The sequence below is a fragment of the Falco naumanni genome, chromosome 11 (genome assembly GCF_017639655.2).
Source record: "Falco naumanni isolate bFalNau1 chromosome 11, bFalNau1.pat, whole genome shotgun sequence".
In the NCBI taxonomy this organism is placed as follows: Eukaryota; Metazoa; Chordata; class Aves; order Falconiformes; family Falconidae; genus Falco; species Falco naumanni.
In genome coordinates this window covers 18,370,767-18,397,638 of record NC_054064.1, presented here as the reverse complement: position 1 = coordinate 18,397,638, position 26,872 = coordinate 18,370,767, and the positions used below count along the sequence as shown (strand labels likewise).

Below are 26,872 nucleotides of genomic sequence, written 5' to 3'. Positions count from 1 at the left end.
CCCGCTAATTGTGTTGCATTTTCGGGTATTTTTATCATTTCGAGGGTCTTTCTTAGCCGCACGGTACTGCCGTACTTCCGCTTATCAGGCGTGCTGCCTTAGGCCTCAAAGCCGTGCGATCGGTACGTGGGGGTTTGCAGTTCTAAGTGTCCTGCTGAGCGTTACTGCCTCTGACCGGCTGTCAGCCCCGGGCCTCTGCCTCAGGAGCGCAGCGGTCTTCCCAAGTGACGAGCCGCGCCGCTGCCGGCCAATTGCGGCACTTTAACCCTTCTAAACCTTTACAGGGCGCTAATGATAGCGGGCCTGATCCGGACGCGGCTTCCTCAGCGAAGCGCCTCGTCGGTTTCACCGGGGGATTTCTGTAAGCCGGTGCCCGACACGGCCGCCGCCACCCGCGGGGCGCGCCGGGCACGTCCCTCACGGCCTCTTCCCCGCCCCGCCGCGGGACCCGCTGCCAGCCCGCCCCGAACGGGGCTGCGCGGCCCCGGGGGCAGGACGCTGCCGCAGCACCGGGGGGCACCGGCAGGGCGGCGCGGGCCGCACCTCCCCTCAGCGCCCCCGGCCCCGCCGCGGGGGGAGCGCCCAGCCCGCGGGCAGAGCTCCGGCGGACGCCGCCGCCCGGGCGGAGTGGGCCTGCCCCCGGCGGCGGCCGAGCCCCGGGGCGGCCGGGACGGCCCCGCGCCGCCAAGTTTCTCAACTGGTGGCCGGGAGGGGAGCGGAGCGGAGCGGGGCGGGGCGGGCGGGGCCCCAGCGGCGCCCCAACGGCCGCGCGCGCGCCTCTCCTCAGCGCCCGGGCGGGCGGGCGGCGCGGCCACCGCTGCCCACCTGACTCCGTCCTTCCTCTCCATTCCCCTCCTCCTCCTCGCCCCCTCCCTTTCTCTCCTTTTTTTTTTTTTTTTTTTTTTTCCCCTCCCCTTTCACTCATTCCTTTGTCTTCTCGGGGATTGGCAGGTTTTATTATTCCGCCTGAACAAGCCGGGGGCGGATTGGCTGCGGCGGGCTGACGGCGGAGCCGAGCCGGAGTGTAGTTGGGATTCTGCTCTGTCAGTAACACATGTGTGAGGGGCAGCGGGAGCACACGCACACGGACACACGCGCACACACACACGCACACGCGCGCGGGCGCGCGCAGGGACACACGCACTCACTCCCTCGCTCCCTCACACGCGCTCGGGCGGGCGGAGGGGCCGCCTCCCGCGTCCTGCCCGCGCCGCCGCCGCAGGATCCCCGGCAGCAGCTCCCGCCTGGCCCTTCTCAAACTCGCCGGCTCTCGCCCTCTCCTCTGAGGCGCCTCGGCGGGCCGCGGCCGGCCGGCTCCGCGCCGCGGGAGGCTCGGCAGCCGCCACAGCCCAGAGAAGGGGGCGGAGGTGGTGGGGGGGGGGCGGGGGGGAAGCGGTACAAAGTGAAGCCACATTGCCAAACTTACCCGGCGATTGCAGCAGCGAGCGGCGGCGGCGCCCTGCGTGTGCAGCTCAGCGGCAGGGACTGAGCTCTGCAGCTCCCCTCCCGGGAAGCGGGAGCTGGAGGAAGGACCCAGGCAGACGCCTCTCATAGAAATATCTATATTTTTCCAGCCTGGGCTGCCCCTTACCGGGCGGGGGGCTCCCTCCAGCGCTCCCGAAAGCCAGAGAGAGGGCGAGCGCTGTGTTTGTTTCTTTGCAAGGAGACCTCCTCAGACACCCCGAGCGACGTTGCTCCCCGGCCTTTTGCAATATAGAGGGGAAGCAGGTAAGAAGTGCCGGTAATTACCCCTTATCTCCCCCGTACGTGTGCGCGGTCGCATGCCCGCGCCCCCTGCCCGCCGCCGTCCCGCGCTGCCGCCGCGGCGGAGGGGCCGAGCGGGGCGCCCCGGGCGCCGGGGGAGCCTCGGGCCCCGGGCATTGTCGCGGCCCCCGCGTACAAAGCCTGGCGGCGGCCGCCGCTCAGGGCGGCTTTCCTTCCCCTCTTCCAGCTGCCGCCGGGAAAGGGCTCTGCCCGCCTCGGCTGTGAATGGAGGGGCCGGGGGGGGGGACGGGCGGGGGGGCTGGGGCACCCGCTTCCCCCGTAGTAAACACTATTCTGAAACAGTGGCAGAAAAGATCAAAGTGAGCTCTCTATTTCTCTTCTCTCCAATTCCCTTCCTGCCCCCCACACGGTCTTTTGTTTCAATCCAGGAGAAATCCGGTGAATCACCTAATTAAAACCAAGACATGAATTAAGCATCCATTTTTGCACTACAAATTGCCAGCTCTCCGCTTGTCCCTCCCTTGGTCTCCATTAAAAAAACACCAGAGACGCTGTTAAAAGGGGGGTGGGGGGGCGGTATTTTGCCTTTAGCTTCCAGCTCTGCTTTCTATTTCACTGATTCCTATCCCAGGACCTAAATTGCTTGGCTGTGTAATTACTAGAGTAAGCCTATTTAACTTAAAAGCTTTCCCCCCCCCAACTCTAAATGAAACTTGATGAGGGCCCGTCCTTAGTTATCAAGGGAGTCACTTTCTGGTCAGTCCTCTTGATTCATCTTTTTAGATTTAATCAGCATTAAGGTATTGCTTGTCCTTAAGAGCTTTAGCTTAATGGGGTTACTGGATGGTTTTCTCAGTGTAACGTTTCCCGGTTTATATTTATATATATTTGCCTTCGACAAAGACGGGCTAAGGTGGTGGCATGGAGTCTTTCTTCTAAGAAATCCGGAGTGATTTAAAGCGTAGGGAAACGGTTTAAAGACTCGAAGCAGGAAATGCAGATTCATTTAGGCTGTAGCTGGAAACTGTAACAAAAGGCAATTCCTTGAACAAATGCATCAGAAATCAATTTACATAAAGGTATATGATGCGTTCGGATAAATGCAATGCTAATGGCTTTTAGAGTGGTTTTCTTTCCAAAGTCTCGGGGTTTTTGTTACAGCTTAATTGGTGCAGTTCTGGTTTATTGTGCGGTCACTGGACATACCTCCAGGTACTCTTTCTGAGGAAATGTGTGTTTAAAATCGGTCTCAGTTCTCTTGCTGCTGCAGCCGAGTTGGGCCAGTGGCAGGAAAAGTTCGTCCTCGCTGCTCTGGAGGTATCGGTCTGAAGGTCCTTAGCAGATAGCCAGATGCCTCGGCATGAGCACATACGGCTTACAAAGGACAAAGACAAAACATGCTGCTTAATTGGCAGTAAATAACTTGATCTTTTTATAGTATAAGTGACTGGAGGAACACCGGGAGTTTATTGGACTCTGGATTGAAGGCAACAAATTAATCGGTTTAGACTAAGCTTTATGAATTGATTCCTATATTATCTCTCGGTTGTCCTGCTTGCATAAAGCATTTATTAGAAAGTGAAAAATGCCCTTAGTAGCAGTTTTGGGGCGTCCAGAGTAACTCCAGCCGGAGCGGTGCACTTCATTATTCTGCTGCTTTCCTATGGTCGGTAAACTTTTTTTTTTTTTTTGGGTAACAAAGCTTTAGCATTTAAACTGCTGATCAAGGGCAGATTAGGGAGACAAAAGTTGAGTATGTTTGTGTAGGAAGTTAACAGGCGTCCTAAAGTTCAATGATCTATTATTCAGGGCAGTGTCCTCAGTCTGGAGTGTTTTCTCTTGGTGTTTTGAAGTCTCCAAAATGAAACAACAAACCACCAAAAATATAAAATCCCGATGTCGGGACGGCCGGTCCCGAGCCCCTCGTTACCGCCCCGAGCCTGCAGAGTCTCTCCTAGACTGAAAAACCAGTTTCACAACTTTACTTTTTTTTTTTTTTCACTCTTCACACACTTTTTTTTTTTTTTTTTTTATAAGCAAAACAAACCCCGGGACTGTTCCTGACTTGTGAGCTGCAGCTGCACAAGCCCGGAGCGGGGGGGGCGGCGGGGCGCGCTGTGCCCCCCACGCCCGCCGGTGCCCCGCCAGCTGCGCGGCCGCGGGCCTGCCCCGTGTCCCCCGGCGCGGCGGGGCCCCCGCGGGGTGCGGGGTCGCCGCCGGCCGTGGCTGACCCGCCTCCGCCCCTCTCTCCGCGCAGGCCATGGTGAACCCCGGCGGCAGCTCGCAGCCGCCCCCGGTGACGGCGGGCTCCCTCTCGTGGAAGAGGTGCGCCGGCTGCGGGGGGAAGATCGCCGACCGCTTCCTGCTGTACGCCATGGACAGCTACTGGCACAGCCGCTGCCTCAAGTGCTCCTGCTGCCAGGCGCAGCTGGGGGACATCGGCACCTCCTGCTACACCAAGAGCGGCATGATCCTCTGCAGAAACGACTACATCAGGTGAGGCGCCAGCGGCGCGCAGCGGCCAGCCTCGAGGGGCTACTTCCCCCCTGCACCCTGCCTTTCCCCCCTTGTTGCCCCCCCTTATTTCTGGCGGTGGGGTGGGCTGGCTCAGGATCGCGCCTTCATTAGGAGCGGAGAGACGTGCGGGTGCGGATGTTAGCGCCTAGCCCAGGGCGCAGTTGCGACTGCCAAGTGGAGGGAAGAGTTGGGGGGGGGGTGTGTGTGTGGAACCACGACTTGTAACTTTAAAGTGGTTTGTCAGCACAAAACAAGTCCTAACTAAAAATAAACAGCAATCAGAGAGGCTAAATTAATCTGCTTTGTTGTAGTGTTGAAGGAGAAGTGTGCATATCTGAACGGTAAATGTTAAAATAGTAGGGCTTAAATAAGGCTGTGGCAGAGGTGCTAAATAATGAAATGCCTGCCTTTAGTATCTGATTAATTATGATATTTACATAAGCACCTTTAAACTCCTTTGAGTGGAAACAGAATGACTCATTCTCTGTTCTCCTTGTGAAAGAGCTGATTAACCGTCAGTTGGAGGGCCACCGATTCTTATAGCCAAAAACAGTAGTATAACGTGTGTCCTCGCATTGTTACAGAGAGCCTTTGAACTGACGTTCTTCTTAACTTCCAGAACAGAAAATGCAGAGGAGAGGATAGGAGGGTTACACTTTTGCCCTCTATTTCTTACCTCTTTCTTTTTTGAAGCTGTTTGCTTTAAATGCCACAGATTTGGGTAAGGGGAACTAGGCCTTATTAATCTCGCATCTGTTGGGGTACAGTGAGATTATGCAGAGTATCCCTTCCAACAAGTTTCCAATATAATTAATAGAAAGAATTCATGAGGTCAGGTGCCCGTACGATCTTTTCAGGTGAACTCAAGCTACTTAAACTCATTAATTTAAAAGGAGGCATTTTGAAGGATTACACATTTAATTTGAGTAAATGGTTTGATAGACTGATGCACATGAATGCTTCAAGGAGGTGTTTTATTTCAACATTCAGTAATTAAAAAAAACAACAAAAAAGCCCCATACCTTCCCAGCATAACCAAAACAGTTAAAACAAATTGTGTTTTGTTTAAATGCTTCTGGCTTCTCATTTACAGTAAATGTCAAGAGTTTAACCCAGGTTTTTCCTTCTCCTTGATGGCCAACAAGTTCCATTTCTTTCTGGGGGAAAAAAGAAAAATCAGCCATCAAAGGTTACAAGTTTGCTTATGTTGTAAAACTTCTGTTTCACAGATCTGTGACTGTACTGATGTGTGCGTATGTATGGAGACCTCCTTGGTCTAAAAGGACAGAGTTAAGGCTTGATTACTCTGATAGTGCAGCCTCTGTCCTGATACGTGGCTGCATCTCCAGTCAGTTAAATAGATCAAAGACAGCCCTCACTATCTTTGAGGAATGAGAACCTTAGCTTTGCTAGTTTGAGAGATATTTTTAGAGAGAAATGCTAGAAAATCAGCACATGGCGGGGTGGAGTGGGGGTGGGGGTTGTTTAATGGCGCTTTTCGGTCATCATCCTAAGCAACAAGCCTAAGCCTGGCAGAATTGTAATTAAATAGAGCAGAACGGTGTTAGGGAAAGTCTCGTTTGAAGTGGAAAAATTGACACTACTGTTAAGATGCACTGAATAGTACAGATTCATCACTCGACCAACACCATCAAACAAACCCTCATGTCTGATTACTACTAATTAAAAAGAGAAGATACGTCCACTGTATCCCAGAGGCAAGTTCAGGCAAGCTTATCACAGTCCTCTGGTTTTGTGTTGCCAAAAATTAATACTCGTTTATTTTAATGTAGGCGATTATGAATAGGATGCTTTATCAGATGAGGGTTTTGAATTGATCTCCTTGTTCTATCGCCTGACTTCTCTTTAGATCTGTGTAATTTGACTTGCAAAAATAACTCTGACAGATGCTTGCTGAAACTTGAACTGGACACCGTACACTCAAGATGGGGTAGGACGGCCTGGCCCTGCCAGGGCCGAGCTAACTTGGAGCTTTCCTGCTAGAAATGGACTTCGCAGGTTTCCACGTGGGTCCTGGTGGCATGAGCGAGGCCCCTGCCCTTCTCTTGTGTGAAATGGCCTGTTTGGTTGTGGAGGCGATGCCACCCCTTTGGCATCGACTCTCCAGTTCCCCTCCGCCATCCTCCCCCCTCTTAATTTCCTGTAGGGCTTCTGCGGTGGCACATTCCCCTCCCCAGGCCAGAGCCACGGACACGGCTCTTAATGGGGGGGGGCGGGGGGGGCAGGTGAGACTCTGCCAACAAAATGAGAAAGGGGATTGATGGGCCCGGCAGGCGCCAGGTGAAAGGGACCTGCCTGCTTCGGGCCAGGACCACGGGGCTATTTATTAATGAGCTTTTTAGCCGCCTGAGGTTGTACGTGGGGTTTTTTGGTTGTTGTTTAAACAACGCAACACTCCCCTTCCCCTCCCCACCCCCCACCCCCCCGGCAACAAATTAGCCGTGTAGCTACGGCCGCAGCTTTCGTTGAAAGCCAAGGTTCCTGGGAAAAGAGAGGGAGGCGAAACCCCCGGTCCCTTCCCCTCCCTCCCCACGGCGAGCAGCGCTTGCAGGGAGGGGAGCGGAGCGCAGCCCTCCCAACCTTAAGATGCCAGATAAAGCAGCAGCGTGGCAGCGAATCCGCACAATTAAAAGCTTTAATTAGTGTCTCCTCCATTTTCTCTTAGTTCTGATAGGTTTTATCTAATGAGATCTGGTCCCTGGCTTAGATCTGCTCGGAATGACGTGTCCGAAATGAATGAGAGCCGCGTCGCAAACAAAACATTTAATTAACAAAATTGGCCTCTAAGAGCGAGCAGGGAGTGGTGGGGAAGGGGAAGGGGGGAGGCTGCCCAGGCGCGTCTTAAAGGGGCAGCGCCCGCGGCCCGGCCCCTCCCCAGGCGCCCGCTCCTGGCAGCGGCGGGGGCGCAGCCCGGCCGGCCCCGTGGGCGGGGGGAGCCGGACCCGGCGGCGGGGCGCCCCGGCCGCCCGCCCGCAGCCGCAGAGGGGCCGCGCCGCGCCGGGGAGGGGGCCGCCGGGCTGCGAGTTCATTTCCCTGGTAATCAGCGGCAAGCTGCTATATTCAGGGAATGCTGTCCCTTTAATTGAACAGGCTAGGTAATTAAATGGCACTTTTCCAATAGGACGTGCTAGGTAAATCTAATAGTTGGTTATTTAATATCACTTTGAAGTCTGCCCACTCAAGCACAATGACAGCACAGGAGCATGTGAACTATTAGCTAGGAAAAAAAAAAACCCAGGATCTCAAAAATTAATTAAATCGCATGCAATTTAGGGGGAACGTTTATCTTGATTTGTCATAACAGAATTAATTCAAGGCCTCCAATTCACTTGGGGGCAGATCTGTTACTCTGAATTAACCAAGCGTAATTTGGCTGTTTTTTTTTTTTTTTTTTTTTTTTTCTCCTTCCCCTTCTCTAATGCAGCACTTGCCATTATGCACAGCCCCCCTTTTAAGTATCAATAGCTTCTGGTGCTTTTAAGGTGCTTGGTCTCTAGTTATTCTGAAGTACCTTTAATGGACTTGGCTCCAGGCATAATTTCTGTGTTGCCTTTCTTTGTTACATTTAATATAGCTGGTGCAGAATTTAGATTAAATATAGGGAATGTACAGAAACACCAATCGCTTCTGGATCAGTAGGTCTGGATGTGCATTTCTCTTTGCTAGGGCTTGGAGTTACATATATATGTGGGCACAAATGTGCACCCTGTTGTGAAAGAATCAGAGCACTTAAATCTGTCTCCACAATTTTGGAAACAACTGGAACCTTATTTTGTTTCTGTAAGTTGCTAGAGATGTGTTTCTATCGATACTGAATTTTGAGCAGCAAGATGAGAAATTGGGCTGAAAAGATTTCTTGCTGCCTTCGTTCCCACTCTTGTGGAAGTTCTAAAAAACAAAAAACCCCAAACCAAAAACAAACAAAAAAACCCCAAACCAAAACACCAGGAGTGTTTGGGGGTGTAGGGAATGCTGTGTTGGAACCACACAGTAGTTAATTTAAGGTGGCTCAGTAAAATGCTGCTGAGTGTAGAAGAGCTGCCTTGTCCGTATAGGGAACCTCTTGATGTTTGTGATTGATTGCATTGCCCAAATGTTGAAATATTAATGACCTTCTTGGACTGAGGACCCAAAGAGGAAACTAAAACCAATTCTGTCATCACAATTAAAGAGTCCCCTGGCTTTAATTAGCCTGACCTGGGGTATCTCTACCCATTGCTGCAGTTAAAGAGAAAAGAGCCCATTGAAGTCCAGTCTGAGACCGATAGCTACTTAATTGAGCACCTAAAGCCTCAAGCCTTTTAAATCAAATACTGTCCTGGACAGTCCCCCTGGTTAGATAATTAGCTCTCCAGCCTCTCAGAAGCCATGTGAAACAACTTTTTCAGTAACGAATAGTTACTGTGGAAGACTTCCTTTACTGGTAAGGAGGAATAACATTTTTTTAAAAGATAGACCATTAACAGGAAAAAGGTTTTTACAGAACAAAGCCGTAAAACTAGAGAAGGAAGAATAAGCTTCATTTTCCTGGTACATAATAGAAAGCTGTGGAAACGTGTTCTGACTTGGCATGTAACTTTTAGGAATTTTAGCCGAAGATTCGGCTGAAGTGACTTTCCAAACCAGAATTGTTCTGGGAACATGCTTAGGGAAAACCCAAGATGTGTGGAAAGCCTCTGGATGAGTTTGACTTCATTTATTAGGATTCACAGTCATTCAGGGTGCACGACCACTTCTCATCAGAGAGAATTGTATAACAAATGAATGCTTGATGAAGACAAGTAGTGCAATGAGATCACTGTTCTGAAAGCTGTGTTTTCAATTGGGTGGTGCAATTGTATGGGGATTGCAGGAAAAGAAACCACTCGCTACGTTCAGATTCTCCTCGACAAGTGACAGTGTCTTCATCTTTTCCTTCCTTCCTCCACCCTACCCAGCAATACCCTTGAAGCTACCCCCTTGCCCTAGGTTTTCGGATCTTTGCTCTAGAAATGTAACAGTGCCTTGCTGCCTCCTCTTGCTGTGCTTCCTGTGCACCTTTTCTGTGTGCCAACTTCATTGCTAGTAACAATGGAGGAAGAAAAATGCGTATCGTAAAGCTTTGGAAGTAACCTCAATACATCACGTAACTACTCGGAACTGGTCCTGATTTAGAAGATGCCCTAATAATGGACCCATAGTTTCCAGACAGTTTAGTCCCTTTGGCTGGAGGTCCTGACAATGTATTAGTTCAGCTTTCCCTTTGTAACCACTGTGATTCTGCAAGAACGTGTCAATGTGTCGTGGATCTCAGACTAATTAGTTTTGAAATGGAGTTTTGATTGAACTCTTCAAATCGATGCTGCTGCAAAATTTGTTTCTCAGCTTCCTATTAAAAGCCATCTTAAGGGGCAGTTTTACTACTCTCTTTGTCGTTCAGTCGATACATTTAATAACAACTTACAGGCTATTTTCAATAAAGTGGCGACAGCAAATTAGTACTTTGAACATGACAAGCCTCCTCTGCAAGCTCAGATTCTGAAAATTCAAAGCAATTATTTTTATACAGAGGCACGCTGCAATCATTCAGATTACGGGTATTCTGTTGTAATGCGTCTCCTAGGTTGACACAAACAGAATTTTATGACTTTATTTGGACAGGAAGGAGATGCAAATATTAATATTTATTATGACACCAATACGCTAATTTGCAAATCCTATTACTATGTTTTACATCGTGCAGAAAAGTGGGTCTGTGACCCTGCCAGCTAGTTCAGTTTCCTTTTTTGCTGCAAAATGATTGTAGTAGTCTTTATAAATATTTGTGTATATTAGAGACACGCGCAAAAGCAAATAAAGGTTTTCTAATTCTAGCTAACGCAGCCTGTAAAAGTAGAACTCAATAATCATTATTGTATTATATTTTGAATCGATGCGTTGTGCCTTTAAATGGATTTGAAGAATTATGTATATATTTTTCTTCACCACTCTTCTGCCTATTTCCCCCCTCCCCCCACTGCGTGTGCCCCCCCAATGGCAGATGTTGTGGTCTCATTTGATTGCATAGGAAAACTGCAGTGATACAGCAAACACCCAGAGAGATATGATGACAAATGGGTCCAGATCCCGGTAAATTACTTTCTGCTCAAATCGAAATTTCATTCAGTTTGTTGCTAGCAGAGATGAAGTAATCTAAATTGTGGACTCAGGAGCAGATAGGGGGAAGTTGGAGCAAGCATTTCATTATCAAGAGAGAGAGAAGGTTAGGATGAAAGAGATGAGCAGAGGCAAATCTAAAGTGTTGACACCATGATTGAAAAGGTTAACCCATACACATTATATATCAACCTGGATAGCAGAGAGTTTCTAATGGAAACTCTGCGCTGATGGAGGTTTACTGGAGTTTCAATACACTGAGCATGATGTCTTCTTAGATATACAATCAAATCCTCTTAACCCTTTTGATGACTCATATCTCAAGATATGATTAAAGTACAAAAGAGTTCTTCATATAATTTCAAGGACACAATGCATTTAAACTCCAGTCATGAATTGTATCTTTTTTTTATGATGAACCCAGTAATCTGATAAAATGTGTGTAGTACAGAATTGTTTGTGTTTCTAGAGGTGTAAGTCAATATTTCTGATTAAATCCTGTGTAGCCACATCCAAGGTAGGGTGAAGGCACCAGTTGTTACACAAAACCATACTTTTTCATATTATGACACGTAAGCAAGTTGGAAGACAGGGGTCAGAAGTCTGAAATAGTTGTGTAATAAACCATTGCAGTGATGCGCAAAAATGCTCAGAGCCTCCTGTGTATTAAATTATTCATGATCATCACCTCTGTTTCAGGTTATTTGGAAATAGTGGTGCTTGCAGTGCCTGTGGACAGTCCATTCCTGCTAGTGAGCTGGTCATGAGAGCACAGGGCAACGTCTATCATCTTAAGGTGAGGGGGTTTTCCTGTGTATTTTTTTTTAGTAGCCGATTAGTACTGCCGTGCTTCTTTAGTATAAAAATCTGCATTTGCTTATGAATGAAATGCAAAGCAATAACTAGAAATATGAGTATATATTATAAAGCTTCCCTCAGTGTGTAGCTTTGTTCCCTCGTAATCGGTAAAACTATACTTGAGTTATGTACTGCATAGTCCCAACAGGTAAGACTAATGCCATATTTGGAGATGCTAGAAACCAAGCAGCTCCATATCTCAACTGTACTTGCAGTCTCTGAAGTGTAATTTTCAAACCTGCAGCATACTTAATTTGTGCTGTAGTTTCACTTGCTGTCTCTTTCCTTTTTCAGTGTTTTACATGCTCTACCTGCCGGAATCGCCTGGTCCCCGGAGATCGGTTTCACTACATCAATGGCAGTTTATTTTGTGAACATGATAGACCTACAGCTCTCATCAATGGCCATTTGAATTCACTTCAGAGTAATCCACTACTGCCAGACCAGAAGGTGAATACTCAACAATTACTAATAAGCTTTATTAGAGCTAAATGAAGATCAATTTCTTTTCATTCTAATAGCGGACATTCCCCACCCCTGCAAGGAGACCCTTAAGTAACTGAACTTACCCTACATAACTTAGGCATGGGGCATGGGGAGAAAATACTAACCCCTTAAATACGACATATAGGGTGGGTCAGTTTATTTTGGTTTGGGCATGTGTATCTGTAAAGCTGTTGAACTCCTTATGTACAAAGCGAAATGGAGAGCATGCGTTAATATAAACTCTTAACAAAGAGAAGTATTTTAATTCATAATCTTGAAATTAAGGGCTCCAAGAGAGCAGGTTTCTGTGGGAGAAAAATTAGATCCTTTAATATGGAAATAAATGTCTTGTGAAGAGAAGGTTCCTGAACTAAACCAATGCATTTCACTTTAATATTAAGGTTTTAGTTGAGGAGGCATGCTGGGGTACTCTTTCAGAAGTATTTTCTTGTCTGTTTTGTATGTCATAACTCAGATTTAAAAACCAAAGTGCTATTTTCTTATCGCTCCATAACACTAATAGCTCAACTAGAGATTGTGTATCTCTGTGGTTGATAGCTCTTGGTTTCTAGCTAAATGAGTAAATAATGACTGTACAAATCATATAGAGAAAAAGGAGGGGAAAAAAATTCAGATCAACAGTTGTCCTGTAACTCTGAAACTAGATAGTTTTAGATCTATTTTAATCTCCTTAATAAGTCCTAAAGCTATGCAAGTGAGTGCATTTTGATAACTGCTGTGCCTAATTTGTAACAATTACTGTCAACCTTGAGTTAAGAGACTGTTCATTCCACCCTGGTCCAGAAAAGAGTGAATGTATGACTCTTGCACATAATTTTATTCACATCATATTTCATACTGATTATGTATTGATGACATTGATTCATTTACTCTTTACAGCGCCACTTGCATGGATATTAAATCTTATTGACCACAGATGAATTTTAATTTCAGATTGGTGATAGATTTTTCCATCAGCTCTGATAGTATATTTGACTTTTTCATCATTAACCCAGGCAATCACACAGCACTGAGTTATTGCAATGAAACAAAAAGTGCACACTTCAGTTGGTAATTCTTTATAGATTTACAATAGGAACTTCATTAATGTCTGTAAGGATCACAAAAAATAACATTTATCTGCAAATAGGAATTCGGAAGATTAAAAAAATCTGGGACAAAATGCTAGGCTGATCTATTCTGTAATGTACAGAGTATTTTTTAGTGCTTTTAGTTAGCAGAGAAATACGTCCAAGAAAACACAACCTGTTTTTTTCATTTCCATGATTTTTTTGTTGTGTTGCTACATTTCAATATCTGTGTTTGCTTTTTTTTTCTGTGCATAAATTTGCTGATTAATTTTAAGTATTATTTCAGGTCTTATACAGTGAATGTAATTACATCAAAATAAAGCATGGACCTTTTTTATTTACTTAATTTGTCAATCGAGGTGATGAGGGAGTTGAGTACAAAAGTCCTATATAGTTAGGCAGAACAAAGATAATTAAGATTGGAGGAGAATGTGCAGCTTCTTCTCAAGGAAGTACAAATACAGTTAAAGATTCATAGATTTATGCTGTTGTGAATTTTAATGAAACAAATCTGTAATATAGACTAGCTAGCAGTGAATCTGTTAAATGAATATTTATAGGTATCCCATTTCAAAATATAGGTAAAACCATTCATCTTTATACACTGCAGTAAAAGGTTTACCATTCTGAGAGAGTGGTTTATCCACTTGTCTTCTACGAATGTAAAGTTTAATGTAACTTCAAATAGGTGTCTAAATTGTCATTTAGTTTTATCAGTTTCTTACTATGCCTTAGCAAAACATAAAAGTGATTTAGTTGCAATAAAAGCAGTAGACATGATGAGGAACATAGAACATGGAAAAGAGAAGTAAAATTGGACCAGGCTTGCAGAGCTCACAACTGTAGACACCTGGTAGAAGCTAAATGCAGAGAAAATGGTGAGAACAGGCTTTTATTAGTTCCTGTCACCGACTATTAAATGCATTGCTACAGTCCATGATGAGGCATTGAAGAGGTATTAATTAGGGAGATTGCTGGGGGGAGAATTTTTTTTGTGGGTTTTTTTTGTAACGTAATCTCTCTAGGAAATGGTGTAAGCTTTCCTACTGAGAGGAGAACCCCACCTGAACCCCAGAAAACTGAAATGTAATTGAGGAGACAAGTTCATAATTCATAGATTTGTCAGGTTTCTGGAGTTTTAGAAGCTACAGGGGCAATTGCCAAACGAGTCGGGGTTTTTATGTTGGCTTTTTAGTAGTCTAAAGATGTTTACATCAGAGATGTTTTCCAGAAAGCTGTGTATTTTAGGGCCGCTAATTAAAAATGTTCTTCCACTATGACAGAGTTGGCTGTAACAGATACTTTTTGTTAAATGTTAAAGATCAATCAGTCTCCAGGTTATTCTGCTACTGGAGATCATAGACGTAGAACATTCACAGGGTTTTTTATTAAACTGAAGAGATTGAGACATACTGCCAGCATTAAAACACATTTTTGTTGTGTATGTGAAGGTGGCAGTTACGAACTCACTATTGTCTTAATATGGTTCACAGGTTAATACCTATGGGTGATTGGTGCAGGCAGAAAGGGTTGCATGACCTAACTTTGTTTAAAAACTTGCTTTTCTTTTTAAGGAAGCAAATGCAGTGACATTGGCTATTCCTGCCTTTTGCTTCCCTGAGGCAATTAATGCATGTAAATTGTAACTTCCCATGGCTTGCTGTGTAGTTTTAAAAAAACCCGTTTTCTCCAAGCTTGGTACTGCTTGCCTGCAGAACGCAAACTCTTAGTTTGTGACGTCCTGTGTGCTGTTTCATTTGGAGGGGCTGTATTGTCGAGAATTCTCTATGCTTTTCTGGTAGCGGTAGTATTCCTGTAGTATTTCTTATTTGCAATGGTATTACCACCTACTAAAATTCAATTTTCCACCAGTTGGCAATGTTTGTAGCAAACAGTTGTCTTCAGCTTCTATACTTCTAAATAAAGTATGAGTTAGATTACGTATCTCAGAGAAGATCTGAAAAATCTTCTAGTTTACATATCACTCAACAATTCCCTTGTAGTTACATAATTGGTGTTGTCTGTGTCCATAGTAGAAGATATTTGATGCTCATTTATTAAATATGCTTGCTGGCTGCTCCCTAATCTTTGTTCTGGACAGACAAATTACCTTTCTCACACTGAGCTTCAGCTCTGGGGAATTAAACCTCCAAGCTTCTACTACTTTAATTAGCTTGAAAGTGGGGGGTTGCAGTTACTAATAGACCTCAGGCTTTTAGTAACTTAGAGAAAGGGTGAAAAAAGAACTTCCTGTGAAGCACAAAATGTCATTTAAAAACCATAAAAATCTAATATATATTATTTCATTTTGGTAATTGCAAACAGATTGTATTTGAAGACTTTGGATGATCACTTCTATTTTATCCGTGAAGGTTTAGATTTTTATTGAGTTAGACACTTTTAATTATCACAATTCATTAACACCAGTGTGAAAGCACGTTTGACTTCATATATTAAAATGTTTATGTAACATTAACTAACACACCAGATGAGGAATTTTAAATGGGGAGGGGGGGAATCCTGAAATATCTATATTTAGCTCTTGTGCAATGCAGCATATTAACCAAAGTTGCCTTGGGAGGATATTGGCTGTACTTCTTATTTGCTTTACACACTATTTCTTCCAATTATAAGATCATATTACTGGCTTCTTCAAAGGCATGGCATAATGTTTCTTCCCTTTTAAAAGGGGCCCAGAAAAACCACCTTATTCACTGTACAATTTGTTACCAGAAAGTACACTTACTTATTGTTGTCGTCGTCGTCTCTCCACCGCCCCCTCCCCCCCCCCCCCGCCCCTTTTAGTAGTGAAACCACGGAAAATGTTTGCTTTTTGCTATTTGAAGTTGAAACATTAGCAGTGTGAATGGATAGTGTAGAATGCCTTAATCAAGTCACAGTTGGAAAGTAATCTAATAAAAAAGAGATTAGTGAATAAGGAAAAGACAAAAGCAGTCATGTTGTAGTTTCCTATCTCAAATTTAGTATTCTAGCTAAGATACCCATTTTTATTTCTTACAGGTCTGCTAAAAGGTCAGAGTAATGCAGAATGCGTGCCTTCATCTCAAATTTTGTTCATCACAGATGGATCCCATGTCTCCAAGTAGACAAGTCACCTTTGTAGCTAGCATCAATGCCAGCTCCATACCATTGCACCTTCTTTATTCTTGATTGCCCTTCCCACATTTATTGGTGTATTAAAATGACTGAATATGAACATTAAGGACTCCATGAACCTGGGCTAATGGGAGACTGTAGAGAAAATGAAAAAAGATCCACCGGAGGACATCTGGGGGGGGGCGGGGGGGGTGGGGGGGTGGGGGGGGGGAAGATGACTAATGAAGCTAATTAAAAGAAGCATTGAAATCTGCTTTCTACCCTCATTAACAATTAGCAGGGCACTGGCCAGTTTGTACCCTGTGTTTTACCTTAACAACATTCTATTTGCTCTTTGTATATTTAAGTGTTGTAAGGAAATGTGTTTCAATCAAACTGAACATGAGATAAAGATGTGGCTTTTGTGATATTCTATCACAAACACTTTTATTGTATCTCTGTAAAATACAATGTATGTATGCATGTAAGTGTTTTTGTCCTAATGTTGCTACTTCCCATGGCAAAAAAAAAAAAAAAAGAAAAAGGAAAAAAAAAAAGTCAGGCTCATAGCAGCTACTGTGTAGAAATTTTCACCTACTTCTAATTTGCTGAATGAAGAAAAATCTTTTATTTGTGATATTTTCAGAGACATTTGCTCTAGTATGGTGTATTTAAATAATAAAAAAGTAAAACAAACAACTCTGAACTGAGTATGGGTTTTAGAAGCTTTGCTTTTATTATTTTTTTTTAAAACCCTACGTTCAAAACATTATTCTGAAACTGTAACTTACGCAGTCATTACCTTAATTGTCAATTACCTTTAGAATTAGCTTTTTGGTTTGGACAGGTTTTTTTTCTTACGCCAGTAAAGAATCTGTTAAACTACTTAACCATGCTACTTTTGGCAAGGATACAGAGCACTACTTCAAAATGATCTTTATTTTTCATTGAGAATCTTAATTCTGGTAACAGCAAGTACGTTATAATTCATATTGCAGTGAATTATGGTACGCGTATAGGTATTGTGGTCTTCTTCTATCCAGTTCCTTTCTGCAGAATCATCTGTGTTAAGGGTGTGCATGTGTCTGTGAGTGTGCAAGCATGAGAGTGTATGTATATACCATGAAAGGTCAAAGAATAATAAAATAAAAAAAAGTCTGTACCCCATGCTGAGCACTAGAATTGAGTATTCGTAAAAAGGAACACAAAAGCTATTCCAGCATAAAGTTGTGTTTGCTGTGGGTAAGAGACTAACTTTTCAATGCTGATAATCTTAGGGAAAGAAAAATGCGTTTCCCGGGCTATTTCCAAGAACTAACTGATCTCAAATATGATCTGTTCTCTGGAAGAAGGGAGCAACTTCATTTAGTGGGTTTTTCCCATCAGCTGCTCAGTGGTAGAGCTGTGCAGAATAATTTCAAGAAAAAATTCTGACTTTTCTTGTTTGCAGCAAGAATACTAACTCAAATCTGTGGCTTTGCGGGGCTATGCTATGCCTTCCGTCAGGAAACTGCAAGCACCTAGAATGTGCCTCTGCTGCAATTAATAACAAATCAATATTAACTACTCTATTGGAGAGTAATACATCTGAAATACATGATGATTACGTTTTCTTTTTTAATTCTGTTTTTGAAAAGGTGTTCACTGTTCAGCGTGCTCAGTTATGGAATGAGCTTGACTGACTTTTGTTGTGATGCCGATACACAAAAAGCTGATTTATAGATTTGTCTGTCTAAACAACCAAAAGCAGATTTTTTTTTCTTCAGATTCTACTTCGTGACCTCTAGTATATTGGAGGTCTGCTGAATTTCTTCTCTTAACACTTCAATGCTTGAGGAAAAATAGGATTGTTGCAGAGAAAAGAAAATGTCATAATGTACAGTATCGGACAAATGTACAGTAAAGACAAAAGAATACTTGCATAACATAAAGCAATAAAATTACTGAAGCTATACATGATTTTTTAATTAAATGCACTTACCTGTTTTTTAAGTAAGTTTCTAAGCTTTTTGATCTGGCATTAAAGTCTTCAGGTAGAGTTGTGCAAATTGTGCTGCTTCAATATCTTTGCAAAGACTTGAAGTCCTATGAATACAGAATTCAAGTATTAGTGAGACTGTAGGCATCTTTTTATATTCTTTCAGTATAAGCATTCAAGGTACAGCATTTAAATCTAACATGTACAGATTTTTGGTTGTCCAATATAACCTAGAAGTGCTAAGAAGATAGCTAATAACTTCTAGTAAGTAATGTAGTATAGCATTTAGTGATGTAGAGGTTGAAGTTCATTAACGGCTTTAAATAAACTATTATATGACTCGTTTGTAAAGCACAGCTACCTATTTAATAGCTTACTTTAAAAGCATTTCTTAAGTTGCAGACCTATAAGATTACAAATGTCACTCATGTTAGCATAATCCACATGCAAGTGATGAAGCCTTTGCTTTGATGTGCTAAATTGGAGGAGGACTAATGGAGCTATGAATATACAATAGAACATATTTAAGTAGTATTCTTGCTTTAGGTAAAACACTTCCTTGAAACCAGAGGCGTTTCAGACAATAAAACAGGCTTTAATGGGGACGGTAGGTGTGGATAGAAGGCTACTAGAAACACTTAGATTTGTCCTTATGTGAAAATCATTTTTTTAGGAGATCAGTAAAGAAAAACATGTATTTGTTCACCTTTTATCACATGCATTTGCTACACTGTGGCTGAAATACACCCTCTGCATTTAGCGCCACTGAAAAGTCATACAAATAATCATTCAGTAAAAGCTCCCCTCACTTTCAAAAATGAATGCTGTTAAAAAAAATCAAAGGAAATATTACTAATCTGAAATCATCCCCATGAACCTGGATAAAATGCTCTGTCTATACTGCATCTAAACGTCTCAATCATATAAATTGTCACTCTTATTAATGAAACAATTTTGTAAAAAGATTGCCCTCTAAATGGGTTTAATGTTTTTACCTATCCAGCTGTCTAGTTATGAGATTTACGCATCCTGGCAGGCAGTGGGACATTAAGCGTTTCCAAACCAAATTCTGTTTGCAACAAGATACTGTCTTTTCAGTCCTACATGATTTATCTTTAAATATTTTAACAGGTTATGCAGTATCTTATGAAATATAAAATGAGAATGTCTTACAAAATGAAGCCTATGAAATTAAGTCACGTCCTTAGAATATTAACCATACTGAGTTTGTCTCCCTTTTGCCCTGTTAGTTAACACCGATAAAATTTGCATAATCTAATTTTAGGGTAAATACTTAAAAAAAATAATTTAAAAATCACATATGGTCATAGTATGACTTGCTATCAGGTACCGTCAAGAATTTCAAAAGATCGTTTTATTATTTTATTTTATTTTTTTTTTAAATCAAATTCTTTGGCTGGTAGTTACATGTCAAGTGTGAGGCTTTTTGCAAGGATCTACATTCTGAACAGCTCTATTAAAATAACAAAATTGAGATTGGAGCATATATGTGTATATATATGTATTTTAAATATATTTCTTCAGTGTGAAATTATGTGTTCCAAGTCTGATTTCACTGCTTGAGCCTCCTGTACATGAAGTACCAGGTCACCATTGTTGCTGCTTGTTACTTTCAGTACCAGGTGTATGCCTATTGTCAGTCCAGTTAAGCCACAGAAGAGCTTACTGCAATTAAATAGCAATTTGTTTCTATGAAACTGCAATTAAAGTATTACTGATCAGCCATTTTAGATTGGCAGCGCTTTGACTGCATGTTAAACAGTGAGGAGCTCTCGATTTCTTTTTGCAGTCTGAGCTGCGAGTAACAGTGAAGTGTAACATGCTCACCTATGTCCCTTGTCAAGTTGAAAGTATGAGTCCTCCGTAAAGCACTCTGATCTCATCACGAACACGCTGAGAGCAATGACAAGTCAGGGCTGATCTCTGTAAGTTGAACTTGCAACTTACAGGACCTGAAGTTATTACTGTTCTCTCTTCCTGTGTGAGCAGGGATGTACACGCTTCCTACAGGGGATGTTTTCAACTTCAGATTGATTCTGTTGAGAATGGGCTGCAAGTTGTGGGCTGCAAGCCAATAACGTACTGCAGGTCCTGACTTGTTAGAGCTATGTAAACAGGGCTACTATATCTCTTTAATCACAACTAATAAAAGACTAGAAGAAGCAATCAATTACCTTGTAAGTTGTTGGTTGTGGTATTTTTAATAAAAAGCAGAAGTTCATCTGACATGGCTATTATTTTCACACTCGTGGAACAGATGAACCATTTTAAAGCAATCGAGTTGGCTTACCTGTGCGTGCCCGGGCTTTGCTGGCAACCACTGGCCCGTGACCGTGAAGTTCTTGGGAAGCCACGGTGCTCCTGCCCCCAAACCCAGCAGCACCCGCCAGCTTCTGCCTTGAGTCCCCTGCCAAGCTTGTAGCCATTCGTGGTTGACTTGAAATCTGAAATGTAAATTTTTGGTGCAAATTAAAAACTTGTTTGTAAGAATTCAAAGAGGAATTAACTTTGTAGTGGTAATTATATTTCTTAATTATCGCCATATTTTGACAAAGTCTGAGACATGTTGACTGTAGTTCCTGCATTTTTGCACAGCCAAGGCTGTAGACATCCTCATTCCTTCGCCAGAGGGGATGACATCACACCTGTGGCATGCATGAGATAAGTGTTGCTTCATTTAGGAACGGCTTCCTGCCTCTTGGAGATGTTCCTGGGGGGGGAGATGGCTTCCGTCCGAGTCCTGCAGTGTGACCCACCGGGATGGCCGAGTGCCGCTGAGCAGACCGCTGTGTCAGATGGCAGATGGGTGCCAGGGGTGGCCGTAGGTGCCAGTGAGTGTGGGCCCTGTGCCCCGGCGAGGAGCGGGTGACCCGCCGGCCCTGAACCCGTCGTGCAAACGGCCCCGCTGACAGCCAGTAATTCATTCACTGGCGGGGACTGGTCATATGTCTGCACCCAAGGCCTGAAAAAAGTCCTGTTTACTGGAGACAGACGTGACTGTGTTGAGGATTTTGGGTTTTTTTTTCCCCTCCTCTGCGGATATTCCTTAACAAGTCAGGGTCTGTTGTGTTTCTTCCTTCAGCAGTAGTTCTAGCATTAAGTTCACAGTTTTTGGCATGCAGGAGGCTACACAGTTCAAGGGGGAGACGATAGGCTCTGAGACGGCAGCCAGTGATGTACGCCTGCCTCCGTCCCGCCCGGTGGCTCACGTTGTCTTTCTGCCCCTGCTCACCTCCTGCTTGTCCACTGAAGGGCAAGCAAGGGCTTGGCACCACAAAGGCTGGAGCTGTGGTGTTCTTTTTTTTTTTTAACAAGGCCTCTCAGTGCTACTGTATTAAAAGTAATAAATTGCAGCATTTTAGTGACTGGAAAGGCATGTGCAGGCCATAGCGTGAAGTGTTTAGCCAGGTCAGAAAAGATATAAAGTCCAGTGGCTGAAACAAGAGCTGTCCCTGTAACGGGTGATGCTTTAGGAAAGCTATGCGGGGGCTCAAGCCCCTGAAAGAGCAGTCCTGAAAAGTCCTGGGCTTTCCAACAGTGAAGCACTCGTATGCAGGAAGGCTGGAAATGTTAATAGGTGCTGAGTAACTTTTGAAAAATTTGAGCTTAAACTTCTCTCATATTCACCATTCTAATACAGGTCTCATAGACCATTGTGCCATTTTCTTCCCATGTGTAACATCACTCTCACATTTTTGTAATCATTTTATCTGTTTAAATCGGTTTCTGGCTACATTGGATGTTCACCTCAGCTTACGAACACTGAGCATGAAAGTACGGGGTTTTATAATTATTAGAAATGTTTTTAAAAAATATTTTGCTTTTTAGGATCTTTTATTCACTGCTATGTATTTAGCTTCAAAAAACCCAAACCAAAACAAAAAATCTCAATAATTCTTGTTGAAACAGCCCTACAAACAATAGCATTAGGCCCAAAACTAAGCTTTAGACATTCTTGCCCCAAAGGACTTTATTTTTTTTGGTGCAAGAGAGCTATAATGGAGAGAAAATGGACATTCTGAAAAGACTTACTCCTTCTGGTTGGGTCCCAGACCCAGTGAACATGCCCACGAGGAGGGAGCTGTGCTGCCGAGCACGGCGAGGTTGGCAGCATGAAAGCAGCCCGCGCAGACACCGCCTGCCCCGGTGCCTTTCTCCCCTCTGGTGCTCGTTGCGTCCTTTGCTCTTAAGGGAGTGATGGCTGTTGGGCAAGCTGAAGCTCTCCGTGCGCAGCCAGGTTCCTCTGCAGCTAAACCAGCTGATGGTTCTTTCTCGCATTGTTGGAATATGCTGTTAATTACATTTTGAAATATCCATATACTTTTCCTCTTAGGGGATCTTACAAGCAAGCTTTTCGCTAACAACTTCTGTGGTTCGCCATAACCTCTCGGAATAATCATCGGTTCCATTGAACTTATGCCAGTTGTTTTGTTAAACTAAATTGAAAGAACAGGGCCTATATTAATTCTCGAAAGGCAAGAGATTGCCCTGTGATTTGGGGAAATCTTGATTGCTTACAATATGAATAAATGAACAAGGCAGATATTAACTTTACACCTGACTTCAATTTCTTGAGCAGTGGAGAAATGTCCAGTAGGAGGAAAACCAATCCAGCTAAAACTCATAAGCCAGCCATTAACAGGCTAATTTTATTGTACTGTAAAATCATCAGCTGCTTATAGAAAACAAAGGGGCAATGAATGCAGTATTTGTCTTTTATTCTTAGAAAAAAAACCCTTAAGATCAAACAGCCCCTAAAAGACTGAGCTGATATGCATCCCACGTACATATTTTTGGATATCCTCTCATATTCATTCTACTGATGTATTTGATAGGTAATTATATCAGCCATATCAAGATGCTGATACCAAATAGTGGAAGACTTCAGTGTTTTGCCATAAAGCTTATATCCCTAGTTACTGCACACTCATCATCAGACTCGGGTTCTGCAGCAATCATTCCGAAACTGTAGTTGATATTTTTGTGCTTACACCACATTTAAAAATTATTATTCTTGCTTCATCAGTTAGTCTTTTTAGCTGCCTTGAAAAAAAAAAAACATATTGCAAATGAGCTACTATTCTTATTTGTTGTTTTAAGAAGGGTAAGCGCTGAAGTATTCAAATGGAACAGATTATACCTTTAATTACATCCAAACAGGATGCTGAGCTGATTTTTCTATTTTCCGTTTAATTGCTATAGTTCAAAAAGATATTGCAAATTTGTAGATGAATTATTTAAGCATAGCCTTCTGGCCTCTGTGTTTACGAAAGAGACCAAAGGGGCGGGGTGGTGGTGGGTTTGTAAGAAAAAATTTAAAGGGGAAAATTGCCACTTCCTTACATCTTGGGGGAGATGTTTTAGCTGGATAGATGTTTTACGCTTTCTGCGAGTATCTTGGGACTCCATGGGATTTGTTTGTATCCCATCAACCACACTGGGACGCCCCCCATCCTGCCCCATGCCGTGGGTAGCAAAGTGCTATTTTTTCTCTAACCTGCTCACTGGTGAGCGCGTTTGCTTCACGGATGCAACTCCAACCAGCTACCCTTTTCGTGGACGTGCTTGATCTCTGTTCTCCTACGTACAAAATGAGAATAATGAAAGAAAACACAATTCATCACTTCTTAAACTAAATATATTTCCATTTTGTTTGCATATGAGTGTGTATATATCATTCACCGTATATATTTAGAATATGTACTATGACATTACAGCCAGTGATAAATCCTACTCGCTTACTATATGTGTTATTTGCTGCAACATTAAGCTCAGTAAGAATTTTATATGTAACTTGTACCAAAACTAAATATATTGAGGAATTGATGCACAGTTGTAAACAAGAGCATAACTTCCCGCTTCAACACAGTCAAAGGTGGCAGCTTGTGTGGCAATTCTTTTGTAAACAATTGCAGACTTTCCAAAGAATAAGCCAGTTAATTAGATTTTTAATGATGTTTTTAGAAAATAGCATTCTTGGAGGGGGACGGATGGACCCTACAACACTAACAAAGAAAGTAAACCTAAAGCCTGTACTGTATAAAGAAATGCCATGCGTGAAAAACTGAATTGTGCTGGGCCTAGCTCTTTTGCTCCCCTCACCATCTTTTTTTCCTTCTACTGAACTTGCCTGTGTAGAGTATTTTTTTTTATAGCTCTACTGTGAATTCAAAGAAAGATGACACTGGCACAATCTTTTAATTTTTTTTTGGTGGATTATCTTATTTCATTATTTTCAATAGTGCTAAGTATGTGCTACCCACTTAGAGAGCTGATGCAGTGCATAGCAAAGCTCAAGATGTCCTCTTAAATACACAAAGCTTATGCAAGGCTGTGACACAAGTAGGTTTTAAACGCTAGCAGTGTTGGCAGCTTTGAAGGGCTGACACAGCCTTGCTGATACGTCACAGGTTACATGGAGAGATTCAGGGAGAAACTGAACTAGCTGGAGTAAGAGTAGTACACAACTTTTATTGATGAAGTTCAGGGGAAAGAGGCACTGAGGGCAGCTGTATTAATCCCATAATAACTTGAAATATAATCAGTATATTGCTGCAGGGATGGCTAGGGAGGGAGGGAGGTGGAGGTGTCAGGGTTTAAGTTCACAGGCTTTCCCAGTTCATTAAAAAGTGAATCAATCAGAGAAACAGGCTGGCTTTTCAAAGGGCTGGCAGTTGCGAACGGGCCTCGGACGTTGGGAGGCACGCAGATGGTGCGCCCGTCCTCGCGCAGAGGCTGCTGGAGCTCAGCAGCCATCCATTTGAGGGGCCGGCTGTGTTTTACCTTGCTCAAGCTAGTAAAATGTGTTATAATGTGCTAGGGGAGATTCTGGCTGGATTTTGTGAACTTAAAAGCTAGGCAGTGTTGGTGCTGTGGGCCATTTAAAGGTGATGCTGATAGATGTTTATAAAGGGAAAAAAAGTTTTGTTTTGTAATTTCTAGAGTGGTGGTTTAACCAGCAGGCAAATGGGCAGAAGGCGTCTGCCTACAGGACCCCTCTTTGTAGGCAGCTGGTATAGTAATTAGCTCATTACTATTAATTTTTGCCATCCCTGGACTGATCAGTGATGTATTTAAAAAAGAAAAAAAGTGGAATTCATATATCTGGATCTGGCATTTCCCACATCCTTTTGATGAAGCTGGTGCATGTACACAGACCGGGGAACGTCCTCAGAGAGTGAGCTTACTCACACCCACGGGCACCCGGAGGTTTAGGACAGAATGCCCTATATTTAAATAGGACTCATGACTTTTTAATTACTGCACAGGGCTCAGTGAGAACACATGGTTGTCCAAACTGGTGTGCTGTGATTGCTCACCAGCGGTATGGGAGCACGTTTAATCAGTGGTCTATAGCTCAAGTGAGAATGAGCACCCACCACAGGCACCGGTCGGAACACTGACAGACAGACGGTATTTCCATACGAACCTCAGCCCTGTGCTGGGAAGGTGGTGTGGAAAGAGCCATGCCGTATGGATGACTGATACAGGCTGAAAAACATCCATGTTAGAAGGCAGAGGTGTCAGCGTGTCCTGATGGCTTCTTAGGGGGAAGCGTGTTCCTTTGAGGACATCTTTTCTGGAATGCAAGTCCAAACTTCATCAGCCTCCGACGAGCTCATCCCCTGCCCTTTGCATGGATCCTGCCTTGCTCGCAGCAAGCCAGGGACTGCCCTCAGGTTAATTAATATTATTTCCACTGGTTGCTGGAGGAGCTGTGGAGAAGGGGAAAGACATACTTTGTCAGTATGAGAGTAAGAAAGGCAGGCTTTTTGTTGCCAGCATTTGCTTTTAAATCATTTTTGCTTTCTAAGATGTTTATAACAATATGAAAAAACCAAATGTACCTATTGTTTTGCCAATCTTCAAGGCAAATGTTTGGCAAGAGCATATTTTAATCCCACCTGCCCATTACTTTGAGGTAGCAAAAACCTTCTTTGAGTATGCTTAGCCACAGCCCGAACCCCTCCACATCTCTATGAGGTGGCTTAAAGCACAAACTAGGCTGGCTCCACATCATCCTTCTTGCATTCATAGGTCTTTCTAAGGACTATTCCTGAGCTACAGCCCAAGGCCGGTGAGTAGAAAGCATACTCTCTGGTTTAATTTTTAAGTCTCTTGTAGAGTGTCAGTTTCAACCACCTCCCCAAAGTTACAATTTTTCTAAATGTTAATTTTTTCTTCCGCTTTCCTTCCTCCTGATGCCCAGCCCAGCCTTGCTTGTGTGTCAGTCTGCTCCGAGGACTTGTGTTCAAACGGATTCACTGACATGCTAACGTGGCTGGGAGCTGGCACTCATGCGGGGCTTGGGGCAGCTCGTAGTGGCTTGACCTGTTTTTACTGAATCAGTTCCAGTTCAGCAGAAGTGGGTCAGGCTACCTTCAGGACGGTGATCCAGAGCTTCACAAGAACTCGCCACTTTGGCAAAGCGGAATTTAAATCAGCTGGAGAATAACCTCAGAAAAGCAGAGATGTCACTGGCATCTCCTTCGCACCACAGACACCCCCTGCTATAAACATCACGGACACTCGTGCCTCCAGCACAGCTTCCCTGGCGGGGAGGGGTGGGAAGGAGTGCTGGAGGAAGGGCACTGCCGCTCACCTGTACATCGCGGCTCCTCAGTGTCCTGGCAAGTGAGAGCAAGCGCACCCAGCGCTGGGAGGGAGGACTCACCCAGTGCTTCCCCTCTGCTGTCACCTTGCCAGGGGTTCACACAACTCCCTGTCCGGGGAGCCTACGGAGGATGACATAAAGATACGCTCCCTGCCACCCCGTGATGGAGAATGCCCTGATTATACATGGCTCCCTTCCTCCCTCCTGGGCTAGATCCATCTCACACTGGCCCTGATGGGGGAGAGCCCTTGAGCCTGTGTCGTGAACATGCAGCTCCGAGGGCTTTGCTGAATCAGAGCCAGGCTCCGCCATGGGGACATGGTTCCGCAT

At 43.8% G+C, this 26,872-nt stretch overlaps 1 protein-coding gene and 1 long non-coding RNA gene across 4 annotated transcripts in view; one reads left to right on the top strand and one right to left on the bottom strand.

Moving 5' to 3' along the window:
- The first annotated feature begins 219 nt into the window (after positions 1-219).
- On the top strand, positions 220-16,628 carry LMO4 (LIM domain only 4). The gene is made up of 6 exons (XM_040609969.1): positions 220-361; positions 1,575-1,728; positions 3,983-4,221; positions 11,098-11,194; positions 11,551-11,706; positions 15,855-16,628. The coding sequence occupies exons 3-6, from the start codon at positions 3,986-3,988 to the stop codon at positions 15,861-15,863; spliced, it is 498 nt and encodes a 165-aa protein (XP_040465903.1). The 5' UTR covers positions 220-361; positions 1,575-1,728; positions 3,983-3,985; the 3' UTR covers positions 15,864-16,628.
- LOC121095345 overlaps positions 5,198-26,872 on the bottom strand; it is a 296,583-nt gene continuing 274,908 nt past the window's right edge. For 2 of the 3 annotated variants that reach the window (XR_005830072.1, XR_005830071.1), the window contains 4 exons: positions 25,358-25,643; positions 23,426-23,508; positions 20,219-20,372; positions 17,226-18,014 (listed from right to left, as the gene is read on the bottom strand). This is a non-coding gene — a long non-coding RNA (uncharacterized LOC121095345). Of the gene's footprint in view, positions 5,400-17,225; positions 18,015-20,218; positions 20,373-23,425; positions 23,509-25,357; positions 25,644-26,872 lie in introns of those variants that run through there. The other variant, XR_005830073.1, reaches the window with a different exon arrangement.